Genomic DNA, 19,388 nt, shown 5'->3' with positions numbered 1-19,388 from the left:
TATCTCAGAAAGTTTGCTTATCTTTAGATATATACTAATATATTTTCTCCTGGTTTAATGGCTTCAAAAGTATCTAATTCTTTAATCAATATGAAATTTATTTTAATGTGTGCTATGAAGTGAGAATCTAACACCTTTTCCAAGTTATTTAATAAGTTACCTAACATATCTTTTCCTTTCCCTACTGACTTGTCATACCATCTTTATCAAATATAAAAATCTTGTCTTAATATATTCTAGGATCTGTTTCTGAGCTCTGTTCAGTTATCTCAATTTTTTTTTTGCAGATGTTTGCTATGTGGTCTTTTTTGATCCTGAGTTTATAACTACAAATAATTAATTATAGTGCATCAAACTATCCCAAAACAATTTTATATTTTATTTGTTTTGTTGTTGTTGTTGTTTGTTTTGTTTTTGTTTTTGTTTTTGCTTTTGAGTCTGAGTCTCATTCTATTGCCCAGGCTGGAGAGCAGTGGTGTGATCTTGGCTCACTGCAAACTCTGCCTCCTGGGTTCAAGTGATTCTCATACCTCAGCCTCCTGAGTAGCTGGGATTAGAGGCGCATGCCACCACACCCAGCTAATTTTTGTATTTTTAGTAGAGACGGGGTTTCACCATGTTGGCCAGGCTGGTCTCAAACTCCTGACCTCAAATGATCTGCCTGCCTCAGCCTTCCAAAGTGCTGGGATTACAGGCGTGAGCCACTGTGCCCAGCCAATTTTATATTTTCTTATTCTTTCAGATGATTTATGTAATTTTTTTTTGACATCCTACTGATTAGCTACTTATCTAAAAGAGTTCATTTTTTATCATAACTCATGGTCATGCATTTAGAAATATTTAGAAATAGAAAAGCATTTTCATATCTTTAAAAGGAAAGAAACAGAGAGGTGCTTCCTTTTTGTTAATACCATGATCTATTGAATATCTCTAGCGATTTAATTAATTAATTCACCAAATACTATGTGCCAGTCACTTGCCTAGGTGCTAGGTATACAGGAAAGACATCCCTGCCTTCATAAGCTTACATTCTAGTGAGGGGGAAAGATAAAAACAGAGTAGATACATTTTAAAAGGTATTGTGTCTGACAGTTATGAATGCTATGAAGTAAAAAATAAACCAAGGAAGGGGACAGCAAGTTTGAATAGGTGACTTGGGAAGACCTTCCTGAGAAAGCGGTATTTCAGTCAAGACCTAAAGAAAGTAAAGGAGCCGAACATTTTCTTCTACAACTTGCCACAAACTGGCTACTCATTTCTCGTATATCTTCAGATATACTTTCTGTATATCTTAAATCAATTGCATTAATCCTTCAGAGCTTATCTACTATGATGAGCAAAATGTTAATCTTACTATAGCAAAAGGATTCATAGTATATTTTATTTTGAAAAATGTTTATGGCTACATAGTAGGTATATATATTTATGGAGTACCTGAGATATTTTGATACAAGCATACAATGTGTAATAGTAACATCAGGATAAATGGAGTATCCATCACCTCAAGCATTTATCATTTCTTTATGTTACAAACATGCCAATTATACTCTTATTTTTATTTATTTATTTATTTTTTTGAGATGGAGTCTCACTCTGTTGCCCAGTCTGCAGTACAGTGGCGCGATCTCAGCTCACTACAACCTCTGCCTCCCAGGTTCCAGCGATTCTCCTGCCTCAGCCTCCTGAGTAGCTGGGATTACAGGCCCATGCCACCACAGCTGGCTGATTTTTGTATTTTTAGTAGAGATGGGGCTTCACCATGTTGGCCAGGCTGGTAGGCTGGTCTTGAACCCCTGACCTCAAATGATCCGCCTGCTTTGGCCTCCCAAAGTGCTGGGATTACAGGTGTGAGCCAACGTGCCCAGTCAATTTTTAAATGTACAATAAATTATTGTTGACTATAATCACTTGTTGTGCTATCAAATACTAGATCTTATTCATTCTATCTAACTATATCTTTGTATCCATTAACCATCTCCACTTCCCCTTTCCCCATCCTCCACTACCCTTCTTAGTCTCTGGTATCCATCCTTCTACTCTCTATCTGCATGAGTTTGATTGTTTTATTAATAAGTTTTAGCTCCTACAAATACATGAGAACATGCAAAGTTTGCCTTTCTGTGTATGGCTTATTTCACTTAACATAATGACCTCCAGTTCTGTCCATGTTATTGCAAATAGCAGGACCTCATTATTTTTTATGGCTGTGTAGTACTTCGTTGTGTATATGTACCACATTTTCTTTATCCATTCATCTGCTAATGTACACTAAGGTTGCTTCCAAATCTTGGTTATTGTGAACAGTGTGCTGCAACAAACACCAGATACTTCTTCAATATACTGATTTCTTTTCTTTTGGGTATATACCCAGCAGTGAGATTGCTGGTATGGTAGCTCTATGTTTACTTTCTTGAGGAACCTTTGTACTGTTCTTCATGGTGGCTGTACTAATTTACATTCCCACCAACAGTGTACAAGGGTTCCGTTTCCTCCACATCCTCACCAGCATTCACTATTGCCTGTATTTTGGATATAAGTCATTTAAACTGGGATGCAATGATATCTCATTGTAGTTTAGATTTGCATTTCTCTGATGATTAATGATGTTGAGCACCGTTTTATACACCTGTTGGCCATTTGTATGTCTTCTTTTGAGAAATTTCTATTCAGATCTTTTGCCTATTTTTTAAACAAATTATTAGATTTTTTCCTACTGAGGTTGGGCACGGTGGCTCATGCCTGTAATTCTAGTGCTTTGGGAGGCCAAGGTGGGCAGCTCACTTGACCCCAGGAGTTCAAGACCAGCCTGGGCAACATGGCAAGACCCCATTTCTACAAAAAATAAAAAAATTTGCTGGATGTGGTGGCATGCACCTGTAATCCCAGCTACTTGGGGGGCTGAGGGGAAGGATTGCTCACACTAGGGAGGTCGAGGTTGCAGTGAGCTGTGTTTGCATCACTGCACTTCAGCCTGGGTGAAAAAGCAAGACCCTGTCTCAAAAAAAAGACATTTTTCCTATTGAGTTGTTTGAGCTCTTTATACATTCTGGTTATTAATCCTTTGTCAGATGGATAGTTTGCAAATATTGTCCCCCATTATGTGGGTCATCTCTTCACTTTGTTGATTGTTTCCTTTGTTGTGCAGAAACTTTTTAACTTGATATGATCCCATTTATACATTTTTGCTTTGGTTGCCTGTGCTTGTGGGGTATCACTCAAGAAATCTTTGCCCAGACCAATGTCCTGGAGTTTCCTCAATGTTTTGTTTTGATAGTTTCATAGTTTGAGGTCTTCAATTTAAGTTTTTGTTTTTTATTTTAAACTAGAGACAGGGTCTGCCTATATTGCCCAGGCTGGTCTCGAATTCCTGGGCTCAAGGGATCCTCCTGCCTTGGCCTCCCAAAGTGCTAGGGTTACAGACATGAGCCACCATACCCAGCCAGATTTAAGTCTTTAATCCATTTTGATTTGATTTTTGTAAAATGGCAAGAGATAGGTTCTAGTTTTGTTCGTCTTCATATGGATATCCAGTTTTCCTTGCACCATTTATTGAAGAGACTGTCCTTTCCCCAATGTGTATTCTTGGCACCTGTGTCAAAAATGAGTTCACTGTAGATATATGGATTTATTTCTGGGTTCTCTATTCTGTTCCATTGGTCTATGTGTCTGTTTTTATGCTACTACCATACTGTTTTTGCTACAATCGCTCTGTAGTATAATTTGAAGTCAGGTAATGATTCAGTTTTGTTCATTTTGCTCAGGATGACTTTGGCTATTCTGGGTCTTTTGTGGTTCCACGTTAAGTTTTAGGGTTCTTTTTTCTTTCCTTCCTCTTCTTTCTCCTCTTCCTCTTTTTCTTCTTTCTTCTTTCTCTCCTTCTCCTTCTTCTTCTTCTTCAGACAGGGTCTTGTTCTGTTGCCCAGGCTGGACTGCAGTGGCACACACATGGCTCACTGCAGCCTCGACCTCCTGGGCTCAAGTGATCCTCCCACCTCAGCCTCCCTGAGTAGCTGGGACCACAGGTGCATGCCATCATGCCCAGCTAATTTTTAAATTTTTTTGTAGAAATGGAGTCTCTCTATGTTGCCTAGGCTGATCTTGAACTCCTGAACTCAAGCAATCCTCCTGCCTCAGCCTCCCAAAGTGCTGAGATTATAGGCATGAGCCACTGCACCTGGCCTCAGATGATTTCTTGTTGCTCATTAATGTCCTTTCCTTTCAGAATGTGAAGAACTCCTTTTAGCATTTCTTGTAGGACAGGTCTGGTGTTGAAATGCCTTAGCTTTGGTTGTCTGGGAAAGTATTTGTCCTTCACATTTTAAGGATTTTTTACTGAATATACTATTCCAGGATAAGTTTTTTTCTTTTGGCACTTTAAATATGTCATGCCACTCACCCCTGGTCTATAAGGTTTCCACTGAGAAGTCTGCTGCCAGATGTATTGGTGCTCCATTGTATGTTATTTACTTCTTTCCTCTTGTACTTTAGGATCCTTTCTTTGTCCTTGATTTTTGGGAGTTTGATTATTAAATGTCTTGAGGTGGTCTTATTTGGGTTAAATATGCTTAGTGTTCTATAACCTTCTTGTACGTCAATATTTCTATTTTTCTCTAGGTTTGGAACGGTCCCTGTTATTATCCCTTTGAATAAACTTTCTACTTCAATCTCTCTCTCTCTCTCTCTTTAAGGCCAATAACTCTTAGATTTGCCGTTTTTAGGCTATTTTATAGATTTTGTAAGCATGCTTCATTCTTTTTTCTTTTGTCTCCTTTGACTGTATTTTCAAATAGCTTGTCTTCAAGCTCACTAATTCTTTTTTTTTTTTTTTTTTTTTGAGACAGAGTCTCACTCTGTCACCCAGGCTGGAGTGCAGCAGCACAATCTTGGCTCACTGCAAGCTCCACCTCCCAGGTTCAAGCGATTCTCATGCCTCAGTCTCTCAAGTAGCTGGGATTACAGGTGTGCACCACCACACCCAGATAATTTTTGTATTTTTAGTAGAGACAAGCTTTTGCCATGTTGGCCAGACTGGTCTTGAATTCCTGGCCTCAAGCCGTCTGCACGCCTCAGCCTCCCAAAGTGCTGGGATTACAGGCTTGAGCCACTGCACCCCATCCAAGCTCACAAATTTTTTCTTCTGTTTGATCAGTTCTGCTATTGGGAGACTCCTATGTATTCTTCAGTACGTCAACTGAATTTTTCAGCTCCAGAGTATCTGCTTGATTTTTTAAAATTATTTTGATTTGTTTGCTAAATTTATCTGATAGAATTCTGAATTCTTTCTCTGTGTCATCTTAAATTTTGTTGCACTTTGTCAAAACAGCTATTTTGAGGTCTCTGTCTGAAAGATCACATATCTGTGTCACTCTGGGATTGGTCACTGGTGCTTTATTTAGTTCATTTGGTGAGGTTGTGTTTTACTAGATGGTCTTGATACTTGTATATGTTTGCCGATGTCTGGGCATTGTAGAGTTAGGTGTTTATTGTAGTCTTCGCAGCTGGTCTTGTTTGTACCTGTCCTTCTTGGAAAGGCTTTCCAAGTATTCAAAGGGAATTAAGTGCTGTAATCTGTCTTTGGTCACTGTAGCTGTGTCTGCATTAGAGGGCACCCCAAGCCTAGTAATTGCTGTGATTCTGGTAGACTTGTAGAGGTACTGCCTTGGTAGTCTTGGATAAGATCTGAGAGAGTTCCCTGGATTACCAGGCGGAGACTGGTTCTCTTCCCTTCCCTTCCCCCAAACAAACGAAGTCTTTCTTTGTGCTGAGATGCCTAAAGCTGAGGGAGGGGTGACACAAGAACCTCTATGGCCAATATCCCTGGGACTGCACTAGGTCAGAGCCAAAGCCAGCATGGTACTGGGTCTCACCCAAGGCCTGCAGTAACTACTGCCTAGCTACTGCCCATGTTCACTCAAGGCCCAAAGGCTCTTCCCTTCAAGGCATCATGCTGCCCCCTGGACCCAGTGCTGATCAGAAATGCCATCTGGGAGCCAGGGCCTGGAGTCAGGAAACTTAGGAATTTATTTGGTATTCCATTCTACTGCAGCTAAGCTGGCAACCAAGCCAGAAGACAAAGTTCTTCCACTCTTCCCTCCCCTCTCCTCAAGCAGAAGGAATCTCTCTATGGCCACAACCACCCAGGCCTGTGGCAAGTACTGCCTGGATACCACTAATGTTCACTCAAGGCTCTTCGGTCAGCTTGTGGGGAATGCTGCCAGGCCTGGGTCTCTCCCTTCAGGGCAGTGGGCTCCCCTCTGGCCCAGTGGGAGTCCAGAAATGCCATCCAGGAGCCAAGGCCTGCAATTGGGAACCCCAGGATCCTGCTTGGTGCTCTACTTCACTGTGGCCGAACTGGTACCCAAGCTGCAAGACAGAATCCCCTTTACTCCTCCCTCTCCTTTCCTCAGGCAGGAGTCTCTCCCTGTGACCACTGTAGCTGGGAAAGTGCTGGATCACACCTGAAGCAGCACAGCACTGTCTGGCTAAGGCCTGCAGTGAGTGTTGTCTGGTCACTGCTGGGGTTTATTCAAAGCCCAAGGGCTCTTTCGTCAGTAGGTGATGAATCTTGCCAGAACTGGGTCCTTCTCTTTAAGGCAGTGGATTCTCTTCCAGCCAGAGACATGTCTAGAAATGTTGTCTGGGTGCCAGAGCCTGGTATGGGGGCCTCAGGACTCTGCCTGAGGTGCCCTATTCTGCTGTGGCTGAGCTAGTATCCAGATTGCAAGACAAGTCCTCTTTAGTCTCCCCTCTCCTCCTCTCAAGCAAAAGGCCTCTCTCTTGAAGCTGCAAGCTGTGCTGCGTGGGGCTGGGGGATGGCTGCTACAAGCACTGCCTTGGCTGCCCCAGCTGGTGTCTCACTAGGTCTTGTGTACCCTAAGTCCACTGCCTCTGAGCCCAGCAGAGCACCCAAACTTGCCCAGGAATGGCAGTCCTTGTGGCCTAGACTGCCTTTCAAGCTTATTTAGGACCTCAGAGCACTTCAGCCCACAGTGGTAGGGAGAGCTGGAACTCAATATGGAACAGCTGGGATGGGCAATTCCTGGCTGGCTAGTCTAAATGCTCCCTCCACGGGCACTAGCTGAATTCTGTCCTGTGTTGCTTTCCCTGTGACAGGCAGCACTGTGGTCCTGTGCAAAGTCCCACCATCACAGCATTCCCTCTTCCCCAAGGGCATATTCTCTCTTTGTGCCACATGGCTGCTGCCAGGGGATGGGGAAGGGTAGTGTCAACAATTCAAGACTGTCTTTTCTACCCTACCCTCTTCAGTGCCTCTTTCCTTGATACAATGTTAAAACCTGGTATTGCGATCCCACACCTGCTTTTTGGTTCTTATAGAGGTGTTTTCTTGTGTGGATAATTGTTCAGTTTGGTGTTCCTGCTGGGGGGAATGATCACTGGAGGGTTCTATTTGGCCGTCTTGGCCCACTCCAGAAAGCACAGCATATTTTAAACACCAAATTCATCATGAGTTAACTGTCTACATTATACTTACAGGAATAAAATAGGTTGTTGGGAATCTTTGAACTGTTGAGCGAAATACACAGCTCCTATATTTTAAAATAAAAAAGAAAAGTGATTTTCTAAATCTATTTTTTAAAGATCTTTGTTAACTTATTCCCTACCTTTCGTTAAATATTTTCAAATGTTAATCTGCATATGAGGTGCACAAATGAGGTTTAAAAGCCAGGAGTATTGGCATGTAGGTATGTAAACAGAAAGGCAGTGTATTTAATAAGTATCTAATTACCTGGAAGCATATTTGGGAACTGGTGCAGGAAGCACGTCGTATTGCCCCGGAGAAAGCTGAACTGACTGCACAGAATGGAAAAGGACACCAATAGATTAATAGAGGTTGTAAACTCACTTCGTTATCTGTCATTCGTAATCTTTTATTTTATGACCATACAACATTGGATAATTCCTTCTTTAATAGTGGAAAAGGAAAAGGTACATTTCCAAAGGTGGAGCTTCAAAACATTTAACATATATTCGGTCTTCATGGTGAATTTTATAGACAACATGCCTGAGATGCTCATAGGAAAATGTCAAATTGATCACATTTTTTCTTTTTGAGATGGAGTCTCGCTCTGTCACCCAGGCTGGAGTGCAGTGGTGTGATTTCGGCTCACTGCAGCCTCCACCTCCCCGGTTCAAGCAATTCTCTGCCTCACCCTCCTGAGTAGCTGGGATTACAGGTGCACACCACCACGCCCAGCTAATTTTTGTATTTTTAGTAGAGACGGGGTTTCACCATGTTGGCCAAGCTGGTCTTGAACTCCCGGCCTCAAGTGATCCACCTGCCTCAGCCTCCCAAAGTGCTGGGATTACAGGCATGAACCACCGTGCCCAGCCACATTTTTTTTTCTTTTTTTGAGATAGATTCTCTGTTATCCAGGCTGGAGTGCAATGGCATGAACATAATTCACTGCATCCTCAAACTCCTGGGCTCAAGTGCTCCTCCCACCTCCACATCCCAAGTAGCTGAGACTTCAGGTGTGTGCCACTGCACCCAGCTACTTTTTTATTTTTTGCAGAGACAGGATCTCACTATGTTGCCCGGGCTGGTCTTGAACTCTTGGGCTCAAGCAATCCTCCTGCCTCAGCCTCCCAAAGTGCTGGGATTACAGGTGTGAGCCACTGTACCTGACCTGATCACATCTTATTTTTATTTATTTATTTAGAGACAAAGTCTCGCTCTGTTGCCCATGGTGGAGTGCAGTGGCATGATCACAGCTCACTGAAGCCTCGACGTCCCAGGCTCAAGTGATCCTCCCACCTCAGTCTCCCAAATAGCTGGGACCACAGATGCACACCACCGTACCTGGCTAATTTTCTTGATTTTAATAGAGACAAAGTCTCGCTATGTTGCCCAGGCTGGTCTCAAACGCCTGAGCTCAAGCAATCCACCCAGTTTGGCCTCCCAAAGTGCTGGGATTACAGATGTCAGCCACTATGTCCAGCAGTGATCACACTTTAAATATTCTAGATTCAACAAATCAATTCATCCATTTAGTGAGCCTGCTCTGGGGTAAAGCACAGCACTAGTAGTAGGGAATACAGTGGTTAAAAGAGCTACGGTCCCTGACCAGCAGGAGTGAGAGGCACCTACAAGAAACAATCCTAACATAAACCACTGTCATCAGTGCTAAAAGACAGATTGAAGATATGGGGGTAGGAAGAGATTAAATCCAACTGGGTGACCTCAAGATGACAAAGATGATGAGATTTGAGGGAGGCTTTTAAGAAAGGCAGGACTTCCTCAAGGAGCTCAAGCAAGGGTCTTCCAAGAAAGAGGGGCCTCACATCTAACACTATTTCCATCAGGAAATTGTTGCAAACAACCTGGGTGGCTCCATTGCCCCTGGGTCTAGAGACATTAGCCCAAAGGTATGATATGAGAATGTCAGGAACTGGTTAAAATAGACAGGAGAGGCTTAATGCCTGTAATCCCAACACTTTGGGAGGCCGAGGCAGGTGGATTGCTTGAGGTCAGAAGTTTGAGATCCGCCTGACCAACATGGCGAAACTCTGTCTCTACTAAACATACAACAATTAGCCAGGCATGGTGGTGGGCACCTGTGATCCCAGCTACTTGGGAAGCTGAGGCACAAGAATCACTTGAACCTGGGAGGCGGGGGTTGCAGTGAGCCAAGATTGTGCCACTGGACTCCAGCCTGGGCAACAGAGCAAGACTCACTCTGAAAAAAAAAAAAAAAAAAAAAAAGGAAGATATGTGAAGGAAGGGAGGGAAAGAAGGAAGGAAAATGAGAAGCCAGGAGGAGAAGATCACCCAGACATCCAGAGCTGGCAGGGAGGAAGGGAAGAGTTATATTATAAAATCCTAGGACCTGAAGTGAATAATCCCCTCCACCCCCTATTATTTTTACCCCAGATTTTAAGAAACAATACCGCTTTTGTTAAAAAGGCATCTACCTCCTAGCACTCACTGGCATATGGAAGTTCACTACTATATTTCACCCTGCAGCTGTCTTTCCCATATTAGTACACAACTTTGATTGCAGAAGCAGCTTTTTGTGGATAGAGTGATGATAACAGTAAATACAAATTTTACGGTGAAATATATGCATTTTCCTGATGCACCTGTGCTGCTTGAGTGCTCACTTGACATCATAAACACCAAGGAAACAAAGGTATTCTTGTGTCATTCTTGTGTCTTATAGAAGCACAGAAACACAATTTAAACGGGGCATTCTTGGGGGCCAGCAATGTCCTATTTCCTGATTCTGATGACAATTACGTGGATGTTTGCCTTCTGTTTTTAAAATGTGCATATTTGCTTTATGCTTCTCTCTCTCTCTCTCTCTCGCACATACATAGATATAAACAGGAGACGAAAAAAGAAAACTGAAAAGGGGAAAAAAACTCTTAAAGCAGTCATTTATTTATCTATACTGAGCAATCCATGTAAGAGTTCCATAATGCAGTGCTCATGGAAAAACTCTTAGCATTATTCTGGAAATGAATATTGGTTACCTGTAACATCTATATTTGTCCTACTATACTTGGCATTTACCATTCTTTGCTACTTAACATAATTGAAAGGGGGCTTTTTTTCATAAAGTCTTGAATAGTCAGCTGCTTTATGTAGGAGACTGTTTTCCTGTGCATTGCTAAACTTGGTTCCATTTTCCTTAGGTCTAATGGTATATATATATGTGTATATATATATTTCTAATTCCAACATATGCTTCTCAGTTTTTTTCTTTTTTTTTTTTGAGACAGGGTCTTGCTCTGTCACCCAGGCTGGAATGCAGTGGCGCAACCATAACTCACTGCGCTTCAACCTCCCAGGCTCAAGCGATCCTCCTGCCTCAGCCTTCTGACTATCTGGGACTATAGGCATGTGCAACCACACCTAGCTATTTTTTTAAATTATTGTAGAGTTGAGATCTCACTATGTTGCCAGGGCTAGACTCAAACTCTTGGGCTCAAGCAATCCTCCCACCACAGCTTCCCTAAGTGCTGAGATTATAGGTGTGAGCCAACATGCCTGGCCAGTTCTTCATTTTTAAGGCTTAGAGAATCTAGACAAGAGGCTGGTAAAAAATATCTGATTCTCACTAATTAATGTTTCAATCCATGCTGATTAGGCACTCAAATCTTTTTTTTTTTTTTTTTTTGAGACTGAGTTTGGCTCTTGTTTCCCAGGCTGGAATGCAATGGCGCAATCTCGGCTCACCGCAACCTCTGCCTCCCGGGTTCAAGTGATTCTCCTGCCTCAGCCTCCTGAGTAGCTGGGATTACAGGCATGCACCACCACGTCCGACTAATTTTGTATTTTTAGTAGAGACAGGGCTTCTCCATGTTGGTCAGGCTGGTCTCGAACTCCCGACCTCAGGTGATCCACCTGCCTTGGCCTCCCAAAGTGCTGGGATTATAGACGTGAGACACCGTGCCCGGCCAGGCACTCAAATCTTATAAGAGCTTGAATGTGGCAGGATGGTATTAGTATGGATATATAATTCAGTTATGTTGCACCAAACACCATCAATGTCAGAAAACAGAAATAATGTGAAAAAAGCCAACCCTACTTACTAAGCTCTTGGTGTGACTACATATACATATACATATACATATACATATACATATACATATACATATACATATACTTGACTTTATTTAGAACAGTTTTAGGGTCATAGCAAAATTGCAAGGAAAGAGATTTCCATATACCCTTTGCTCCCACACATGCATAACCTCCATTATCATCATCCCACACTAAAAAGTACAGTTGTTACAACTGATGAACCTACATTGACAAATCATTATCACTCAAAGTCCATATGTTACATTAGACCTCACTCTTGGTGTTGTACTTTCAAGGGTTTTGACGAATGTGCAATGACATGTATCCACTATTATAGTATCACAGAGTGGTTTCACTGCCCTAAAAATCCTGTGTTCTCCCCATTTATCCCTCCCTCCCCTCAACCCCTGACAACCACTGATCTTTTTATAGTCTCCATAGTTTTGCCTTTTCCAGAATGTCATAGAGGTGAAATCATACCATATACAGCCTTTTCAGATTGGCTTCTTTCACTTCGTGATATGCATTTATGTTTCCTCCATGTCTTGTTATGGCTTCATAGCTCATTTCTTTTTAGTGCTGAATAATATTCCATTGTCTGGATGTACCACAGTTTATTTATCCATTCATCTACTGAGCAACATCTTTGTTGCTTCCAAATGTGGGCAATTATGAATAAAGCTGCTATAAACATCCACGTGCAGGCTTTTGTGTGGGTGTAAGCTTTCAAGTCCTGTGGGTAAATACTATGGAGCACAACTGCTGGATCTTATGTAAGAGTATGTTTAGTTTTTTAAAAAATGGCCAAACTGTCTTCCAAAGTGGCTATACCATTTTGCATTCTCACTAGCAATGAATGAGAGTTCCTGTTGCTCCACATCCTTGCCAGCTTTGATGTTGTCGGTGTTCTGGATTGGGGCCATTTCGTATTTGTGTAGTATCTCATTGTCTTAATTTGCACTTCCCTGATGACATATGATGTGAAACGTTTTTTCATATGCTTTTTTGACATCTGTATGTCTTCTTTGGAGAGGTGTGTATTAAGGAGTTTGGCCAATTTTTTAATTGAGTTGTTTTCTTATTGCTGGGTTTTCAGAGTTCTTTGTATATTTTGGTTAACAGTTCTTTCTCAGATATATCTTTTGCAAATATATTCTCAGTCAGTCACTTGTGTTTTCATTCTCTTCAGTGTCTTTTGCTGAGCAGAAAATTTTAGTTCCAAAGAAATCCAATTTATTAATTATTTCTTTCATGGATCATGCCTTTGGTGTAGGATCTAAACTCAACATCATCTAGATTTTCTTATGTTACCTTCTGGAAGTTGTATAGTCTTGCTTTTTACATTTAAGTTTTGTAATCAACTTTGAGTTCATTTTTGTGAAGGGTTTAAGGTCTGTGTCTAGATTCTTTTCCTCTTTTTTATTTTTATTTTGGAGAAGGAGTCTCACTCTGTCACCCAGGCTGGAGTGCAGTGGGGTAATTTCAGCTCACTGCAAGCTGCACCTCCCAGGTTCAAATGATTCTCCTGCCTCAGCCTCCCAAGTAGCTAGGATTACAGGCAGCCGCCACCACGTCTGGCTAATTTTTATATTTTCAGTAGAGATGGGGTTTCACTATAGTGGCCAGGCTGGTCTTGAACTCATGACCTCAAGTGATCCATCTGCCTCGGCCTCCCAAAGTGCTAGGATTACAGGCATGAACCACCACACCCAGCCTCTTCTTTTTTGAATGTGGATATCCAGTTGTTCCAGCACCATTTGTTGAAAAAACTATCTTTTCTTTGTTGTATTGCCTTTGCTCCTTTGTCAAAATTCAGTTGAGTATATTTTTGTATGTCTATTTCTGTGTTCTCTATTCTGTTCCATTGATCTGTTTGTCTATTCTTTGCCAATATAATACTCTGTTGATTACTGTAGCTTTTAAGTAGGCCTTAAAGTCAGGTAGTGTCAGTCCTCTAACTTTGCTATTCTCCTTCATCATTGTGTTGTCTATTCTAGGTTTTTGCCTTTCCATATAAACTTTAGAATGTTTGTTGATAGCGACAAAATAACATTCTCTAATTATTATTGGGATTGCATTGAATTTAAAGATCAAATTGGGAAGAACTGACATCTTGACAATATTGATCTTTCTATCCATGGGAAATCTCTTCACTTATTGAGTTCTTTGATTTCTTTTCTTTTTTTTTTTTTTTTGAGACAGAGTTTCACTCTCGTTGCCCAGGCTGGAGTGCAATGGTGCAATCTCAGCTCAGTGCAACCTCTGCCTCCCAGGTTCAAGCGATTGTCCTGCCTCAGCTTCCCGAGTAGCTGGGATTACAGGCACCTGCCACCATGCCCAGCTAATTTTTTGTATTTTTTAGTAGAAACAGGGTTTCACTATGTTGGCCAGGCTGGTCTCAAACTCCTGACCTCAGGTGATGCACCTACCTTGGCCTCCCAAAGTGCCAGGATTACAGGCGTGAGCCACCATGCCCGGCCAAGTTCTTCTTTGATTTCTTTAATCAGTTTGTCATTTTCCTCATTTAGATCTTGTACATATTTTGTTAGATTTATACCTAAGTATGTCATCTTTCGGCGTCCTAAAGTCATTATATATGTGTGTGTGCTTGATCTTACCAGTAATATTTTACTTCATAATGCAAATAATCCTTCTATCATCATGAGTTTTGACACATGTAGTTTGAGAAGGAAGAGAAGTAAATTCATTTCATCTAATCTTACAATTTCTAGCCAAATGTTTGGTCAATGGAAGAGAGAGAAAGGCATGCTTTTTGAAAGGTACTGCGTTTTAAAATTCAAATTCCACTTCTTCATTGCTGGCATATAGGAAAGTAATCGACTTTTGTATACTAACCTTTATCCTGCAAACTTGCTATAATTTGTTATTAGTTTCAGGAATTTTTTGCTGATTCTTTTGGATTTTCTACATAGGCAATCATGTTATCTGTGAACAAGGCAGTTCTTTTTCTTCCTTCCCAATCAGTATACCTTTTATTTCTTTTGTTGTCTTGTTCCATTAGCTAGAACTTCCACTACAATGTTGAAAAGCAATGGTGAGAGAGGACATCCTTGCCTTTTTCCTGATCTTAGTGGGAAAGCTTCTAGTTTCTCACCATTAAGTATGATGCTGGCTGTAGGTTTTTTATAGATATTCTTTATCAAATTGAGGAAGTTCCTCTGTATTTCTAGTTTCCTGAGAATTATTTTCATAAATGGGTGTTGAATTTTCTCAAATGCTTTTTCTGCATCTATTGACATGATTATGTGACTTTTCTTTTTTAGCTGTTGATGTGATAGATTATTTGATTTTTAAAATATTGAGCCAGCATTGCATACCTGGGATAAATCTTACTTGGTTGTGATGTATAATTTTTTAATACATTGTTAGACTTAATTTGCTATCATTTTGTTGAGGATTTTTACACCTATGTTCATGAGACATATTGGCCTGTAGTTATCGTTTCTTGTAATGTCTTTGTCTAGTTTTGGTATTGTGGTGACGCTGGCCTAATAGAATGAGTTAGGAGTTGTGTCCTCTGCCCTCTATCTTCTGAAAGGGATTAGTAAAGAATTGGCATAATTCCTTCCTTAAATGTTTGATAGAATTCACCTGTGAACCCATCTGGGCCTGGCAATGTCTATTTTGAAAGGTTATAATCACTGATCCAATTTAACAGATATAGGCCTATTCAGACTCTATTTCTTTTCATGTCAGTTTTGGAAAATTCTATCTTCCAAGTAATTGGTTCATTTTATCTAGGTAATCAAATTTGTGGAAATAGGGTTATTCAGAATATTCCTTTACTATCCTTTTTAATGTCAATAGGATCTGTAGTGATGTCCCCTCTTTTGTGTCTAATATTAGTCATTTGTGTTTTCTCTCTTTTTTCTTAGTTAGCCTAGATAGAGGCTTATCAATTTTATTATCTTTTCAAAGAATCAGCTTTGAGTTCCTTGATTTTCTCTATTGATTTTCTGTTTTCAATTTCATTGACTTCTGCTCTAATTCTTATTATTTCTTTTCTTTCACTTACTTTGGATTTAATTTACTCTTCTTTTTCTGGTTTCCTAAGGTGCAGACTTAGATGATTAATTTTTGGTCTTTCTTCATTTCTAATACATGCATTCAATACTATAAATTTCCCTCTAAGCATTGCTTTTGCTACATCCCACAAATTTTGTTAAATTTTGTTTTCACTTCCATTTAGTTCAAAGTATTTTAACACTTCTCTTCAGACTTTTTCGAATAACACAGATCCATGTGTTATTTAGAAGTGTGTTGTTAAATCTCCACATATTTTGGGGTTTTCTAGTTATTTTTGTGTTATTGATTTGTAGTTTAATTCCATTGTGGTCTGAGAGCAGATATTGTATAATTTCTATTCCTTTAAATTTGTTAAGGTTTTTTTTTTTTTTTTGGAGATGGAGTCTTACTCTGTCACCCAGGCTACAGTGCAGTGGTGTGATCTCGGCTCACTGCAACCTCCACTTCCTGGGTTCAAGTGAGTCTCCTGCCTCAGCCTCCAAAGTAGCTGGAATTACAGGCACCTGCCACCATGCCTGGCTAATTTGTTTAGATGGAGTCTTGCTCTGTTGCCAGGCTGGAGCGTAGTGCCATGATCTCAGCTCGCTGCAACCTCTGACTCCCTGGTTCAAGAGATTCTCCTGTCTCAGCCTCCCGAGTAGCTGGGATTACAGGAATGCGCCACCATACCCAGCTAATTTTTGTATTTTTAGTAGAGACGGGGTTTCACCGTGTTGGCCAAGATGGTCTCGATCTCTTGACCTCATGATCTGCATGCCTAGGCGTCCCAAAGTGCTGGGATTACAGGCGTGAGCCACTACACCTGGCCAATTATTTTGTATTTTTAGTAGATACGGGGTTTTACCATGTTGGCCAGGCTGGTCTTGAACTCCTGACCTCAAGTGATCCACCTGCCTAGGCCTCCCAACCTGCTGGGATTACAGGTGTAAGCCACCACTGCCAGCCCTGTTAAGGTATGTTTTATGGCTCAGAATGTGATCTCTCTTGGTGAATGTTCCATGTGAGCTTGAGGAAATGTGTATTCTGCTGTTTTTGGATGAGGCAGTCTATAGACATAAATTATATCCTGTTGATTAAATGGTGCTAGTTCAACTCTGTACTGACTGATTTTCTCCCTGCTGTATTTGTCCATTTCTGATGGAGGGTATTTATACTGCAGTCATCTATTTCTCCTTGCAGTTCTATCAGTTATTGCCTCACATATTTTGATGATCTGTTGTTAGGCACATACACATTGCCAAATATAATTATATCTTCTTGTAGAGTTGACCCCTTTATTATGTAATGCCCCTCTTCATCCCTGATAACACTTCTTGCTTTGATGTCTACTCTGTTTGAAACTAATATAGCTACTCCTGCTTTATTTTTTTTTTCAATTTGAGAGCAAGTACTGTTTATTAACTGACCAGATTAGAAAAATAATCATGGTAGACACCTTAGTTCATTCTTCTAATAAGCCTGTTGATCTGGTCCCCCCTGTTGCCAGCATCTCCACCTTCTCCAAAATGGGTGGCCTTTTTCTTCATTCCATCTCGTGGAAAGGATAATTTGAAGGGCCACAGGAAGTTATTTGCTTCTTTGAAGAATTTTCCAACAGTATAGATCTCATGAATCAGATCCTCCATGCAGATGATGCCATATTTACCAAGAGATCAAAAGTGGGTTTCTTGTAGACAGCATACAAGATTATGCTCTGACAATTTTGATTAACTCTGACAATCTGTCTTTTAATTGGTGTAGTTAGACCAATTAGCGTTTGCATAGTATATCTTTCTCCACCCATTTACTTCTAAATCTCAGCCCACTGCACCCTCTGCCTCCTGGGTTCAAGCGATTCTCCTGCCTCAGCCTCCTAAGTAGCTGGGACTACAGGCGCCCACCATCACGCCCGGCTAATTTTTGTATTTTTAGTAGAGATGGGGTTTCACTCTGTTGGCCAGGCTGGTCTCAAACTCCTGACCCTGTGATCCGCCCACCTCAGCCTCCAGAAGTGCTGGGATTAGAAGTGTGAGCCACAGCACCCAGCTGCAGTATCAGTCTTTTTCATGAGTCTCTACCTCTCTCTGGTATAGATTCATGAAAATCTGTGACCATCTGTACTGTGAATTTCACAAGCTTTTCTCAGCTACCTCCTCACCCTTAGGTGGCACAGGATGACTAAAGCTGGCTGGAGTTGGGTATTGCCCTTCCCTCAGGTCAGTGAGGTCCTGATTGAATAGTTTCTCCTGAGGGCAGGCCTTGTTAATAAGAGAGTGCCTGACATATTTCAAAATGGTTCCTTTTCCTCTCCTCTGCCAGCAGCAGGGGCAGGATTTTTCTCTGTAAGAACCTGGGAGAGCTCCTGCAGGTAAGCCTCAAAACATGTGAGGGACCCCCTATGATTAGGTCCTCCTGGAGCTTTTAACTCTCAGATTTGCCAACACTTAGCCTCCAGCAATTCATCAGCTGTAGTTCAGGTGTTCCTACCCCAGCCATGGTTCCTGCAGAAGTTGGTATTTTCTGGCCTGGTAAATTGTAATTCTCTGTATCCTCCTGGCCATCTCTCCAATTTTGGGGATAGTCTGCCTTGTGACCTCACTTCTCTTACAAGTCTAAAAGAATTGTTGATTTTTCAGTTCGTTTAGCTTTTAACTTGTTGTTAGGATAGAACTGCAACTTCCAAGCTATTTACATGCAGAACTGGAAACTGGAAGTCAACGTGACACCATTTTGAGAACCCAGACCCATAAATACGTGGGTCAAAAGGCAACAGATTTTCTACACCTTTAGAATCCCTATTAGAATAATCATAAGGTGAATGCAGCCAGAGGGCTGGCAGGTACAATATTACCAGGTACTTTTTTTTTTTAAGACAGGGTCTCACTTTATCAGGGAGGCGGTGATGTGATCTCAGCTCACTGCACCCTCCACCTCCCAGGCTCAAGCGACTGTCCTGCCTTAGCCTCCCGAGTAGCTGGGACTACAGGTGTGTACCACCACGGCCAGCTAATTTCTGTATTTTTAGTAGAGATGGGGTTTCGCCATATTGGCCGGGCTGGTCTTGAACTCCTGACCTCAAGTGATCTGCCCCCCTCGGCCTCCCAAAGTGCTGGGATTACAGGCATGGGCCACCACTCCCAGCCATTTCCAGGTCTTGATAGAAATTTCTTTAAGTGTCTCTTCTTTCTCAGAAGTAGCTGTGTCATATGGAAACATTACTGACTCACTGCTCAGATTTCTTTAAGGTCTGAGAAATAGACAACATGGGACTTTCTCAAAAAAAAAAGAAGAAAGAAAGAAAACATGCCCAATGATACTAATGATATCCTTAATTTCACCGATATCTTGTAATTTTCACTAAGAACTACAAGTGAGTGTCATCCCTGAGATAAATTCTCTGTATCCAGCTTTCAGACTTCACTTTTGTTTGCCACACTCTTGACATATTTTAAGTGACAATCGCTGCGTTACTTTGCAAGGGCTCTTTGAGAAGTCCTGCCTCAAAAAAAAAAAAAACTGCTAAATAAGCTGCTTGACTAACCACTTTGAGTGCTACTTTTTTTCATTTAAATGAAGAATGAATTGTTTAATCTTCACTACATTATGCTCTTTGTTATCCCCACATTTAACTCTTGGGTTCTCAGAGTGACTGGCACCCTTCCTATGGTTTATAGCTATATAGCAGTGCAACTGTTCAAAATCAACACACACTTCAGGTCTAAAATGAGTATTCAGATCACTGCTGTTGTTTGTTATTTTCTAAGTAAAATTTATCATTTTACACTTTACTGAACACACTGAACACCGGGGGAGG

At 41.1% G+C, this 19,388-nt stretch overlaps 1 protein-coding gene across 9 annotated transcripts in view; it reads right to left on the bottom strand.

Moving 5' to 3' along the window:
* STPG4 (sperm-tail PG-rich repeat containing 4) overlaps positions 1–19,388 on the bottom strand; it is a 65,059-nt gene that overhangs the window by 28,107 nt on the left and 17,564 nt on the right. For all 9 annotated transcript variants that reach the window (XM_063618060.1, XM_063618061.1, XM_063618057.1 and 6 more), the window contains 2 exons: positions 7,748–7,812; positions 7,493–7,547 (listed from right to left, as the gene is read on the bottom strand). In XM_063618060.1, coding sequence (XP_063474130.1) covers positions 7,493–7,547; positions 7,748–7,812 — 120 coding nt within the window. The remainder of the gene's footprint in view (positions 1–7,492; positions 7,548–7,747; positions 7,813–19,388) is intronic.

The sequence above is a fragment of the Symphalangus syndactylus genome, chromosome 14 (assembly GCF_028878055.3).
Source record: "Symphalangus syndactylus isolate Jambi chromosome 14, NHGRI_mSymSyn1-v2.1_pri, whole genome shotgun sequence".
Classification (NCBI taxonomy): domain Eukaryota; kingdom Metazoa; phylum Chordata; class Mammalia; order Primates; family Hylobatidae; genus Symphalangus; species Symphalangus syndactylus.
This window is presented reverse-complemented; position numbering and strand designations above follow the sequence as displayed.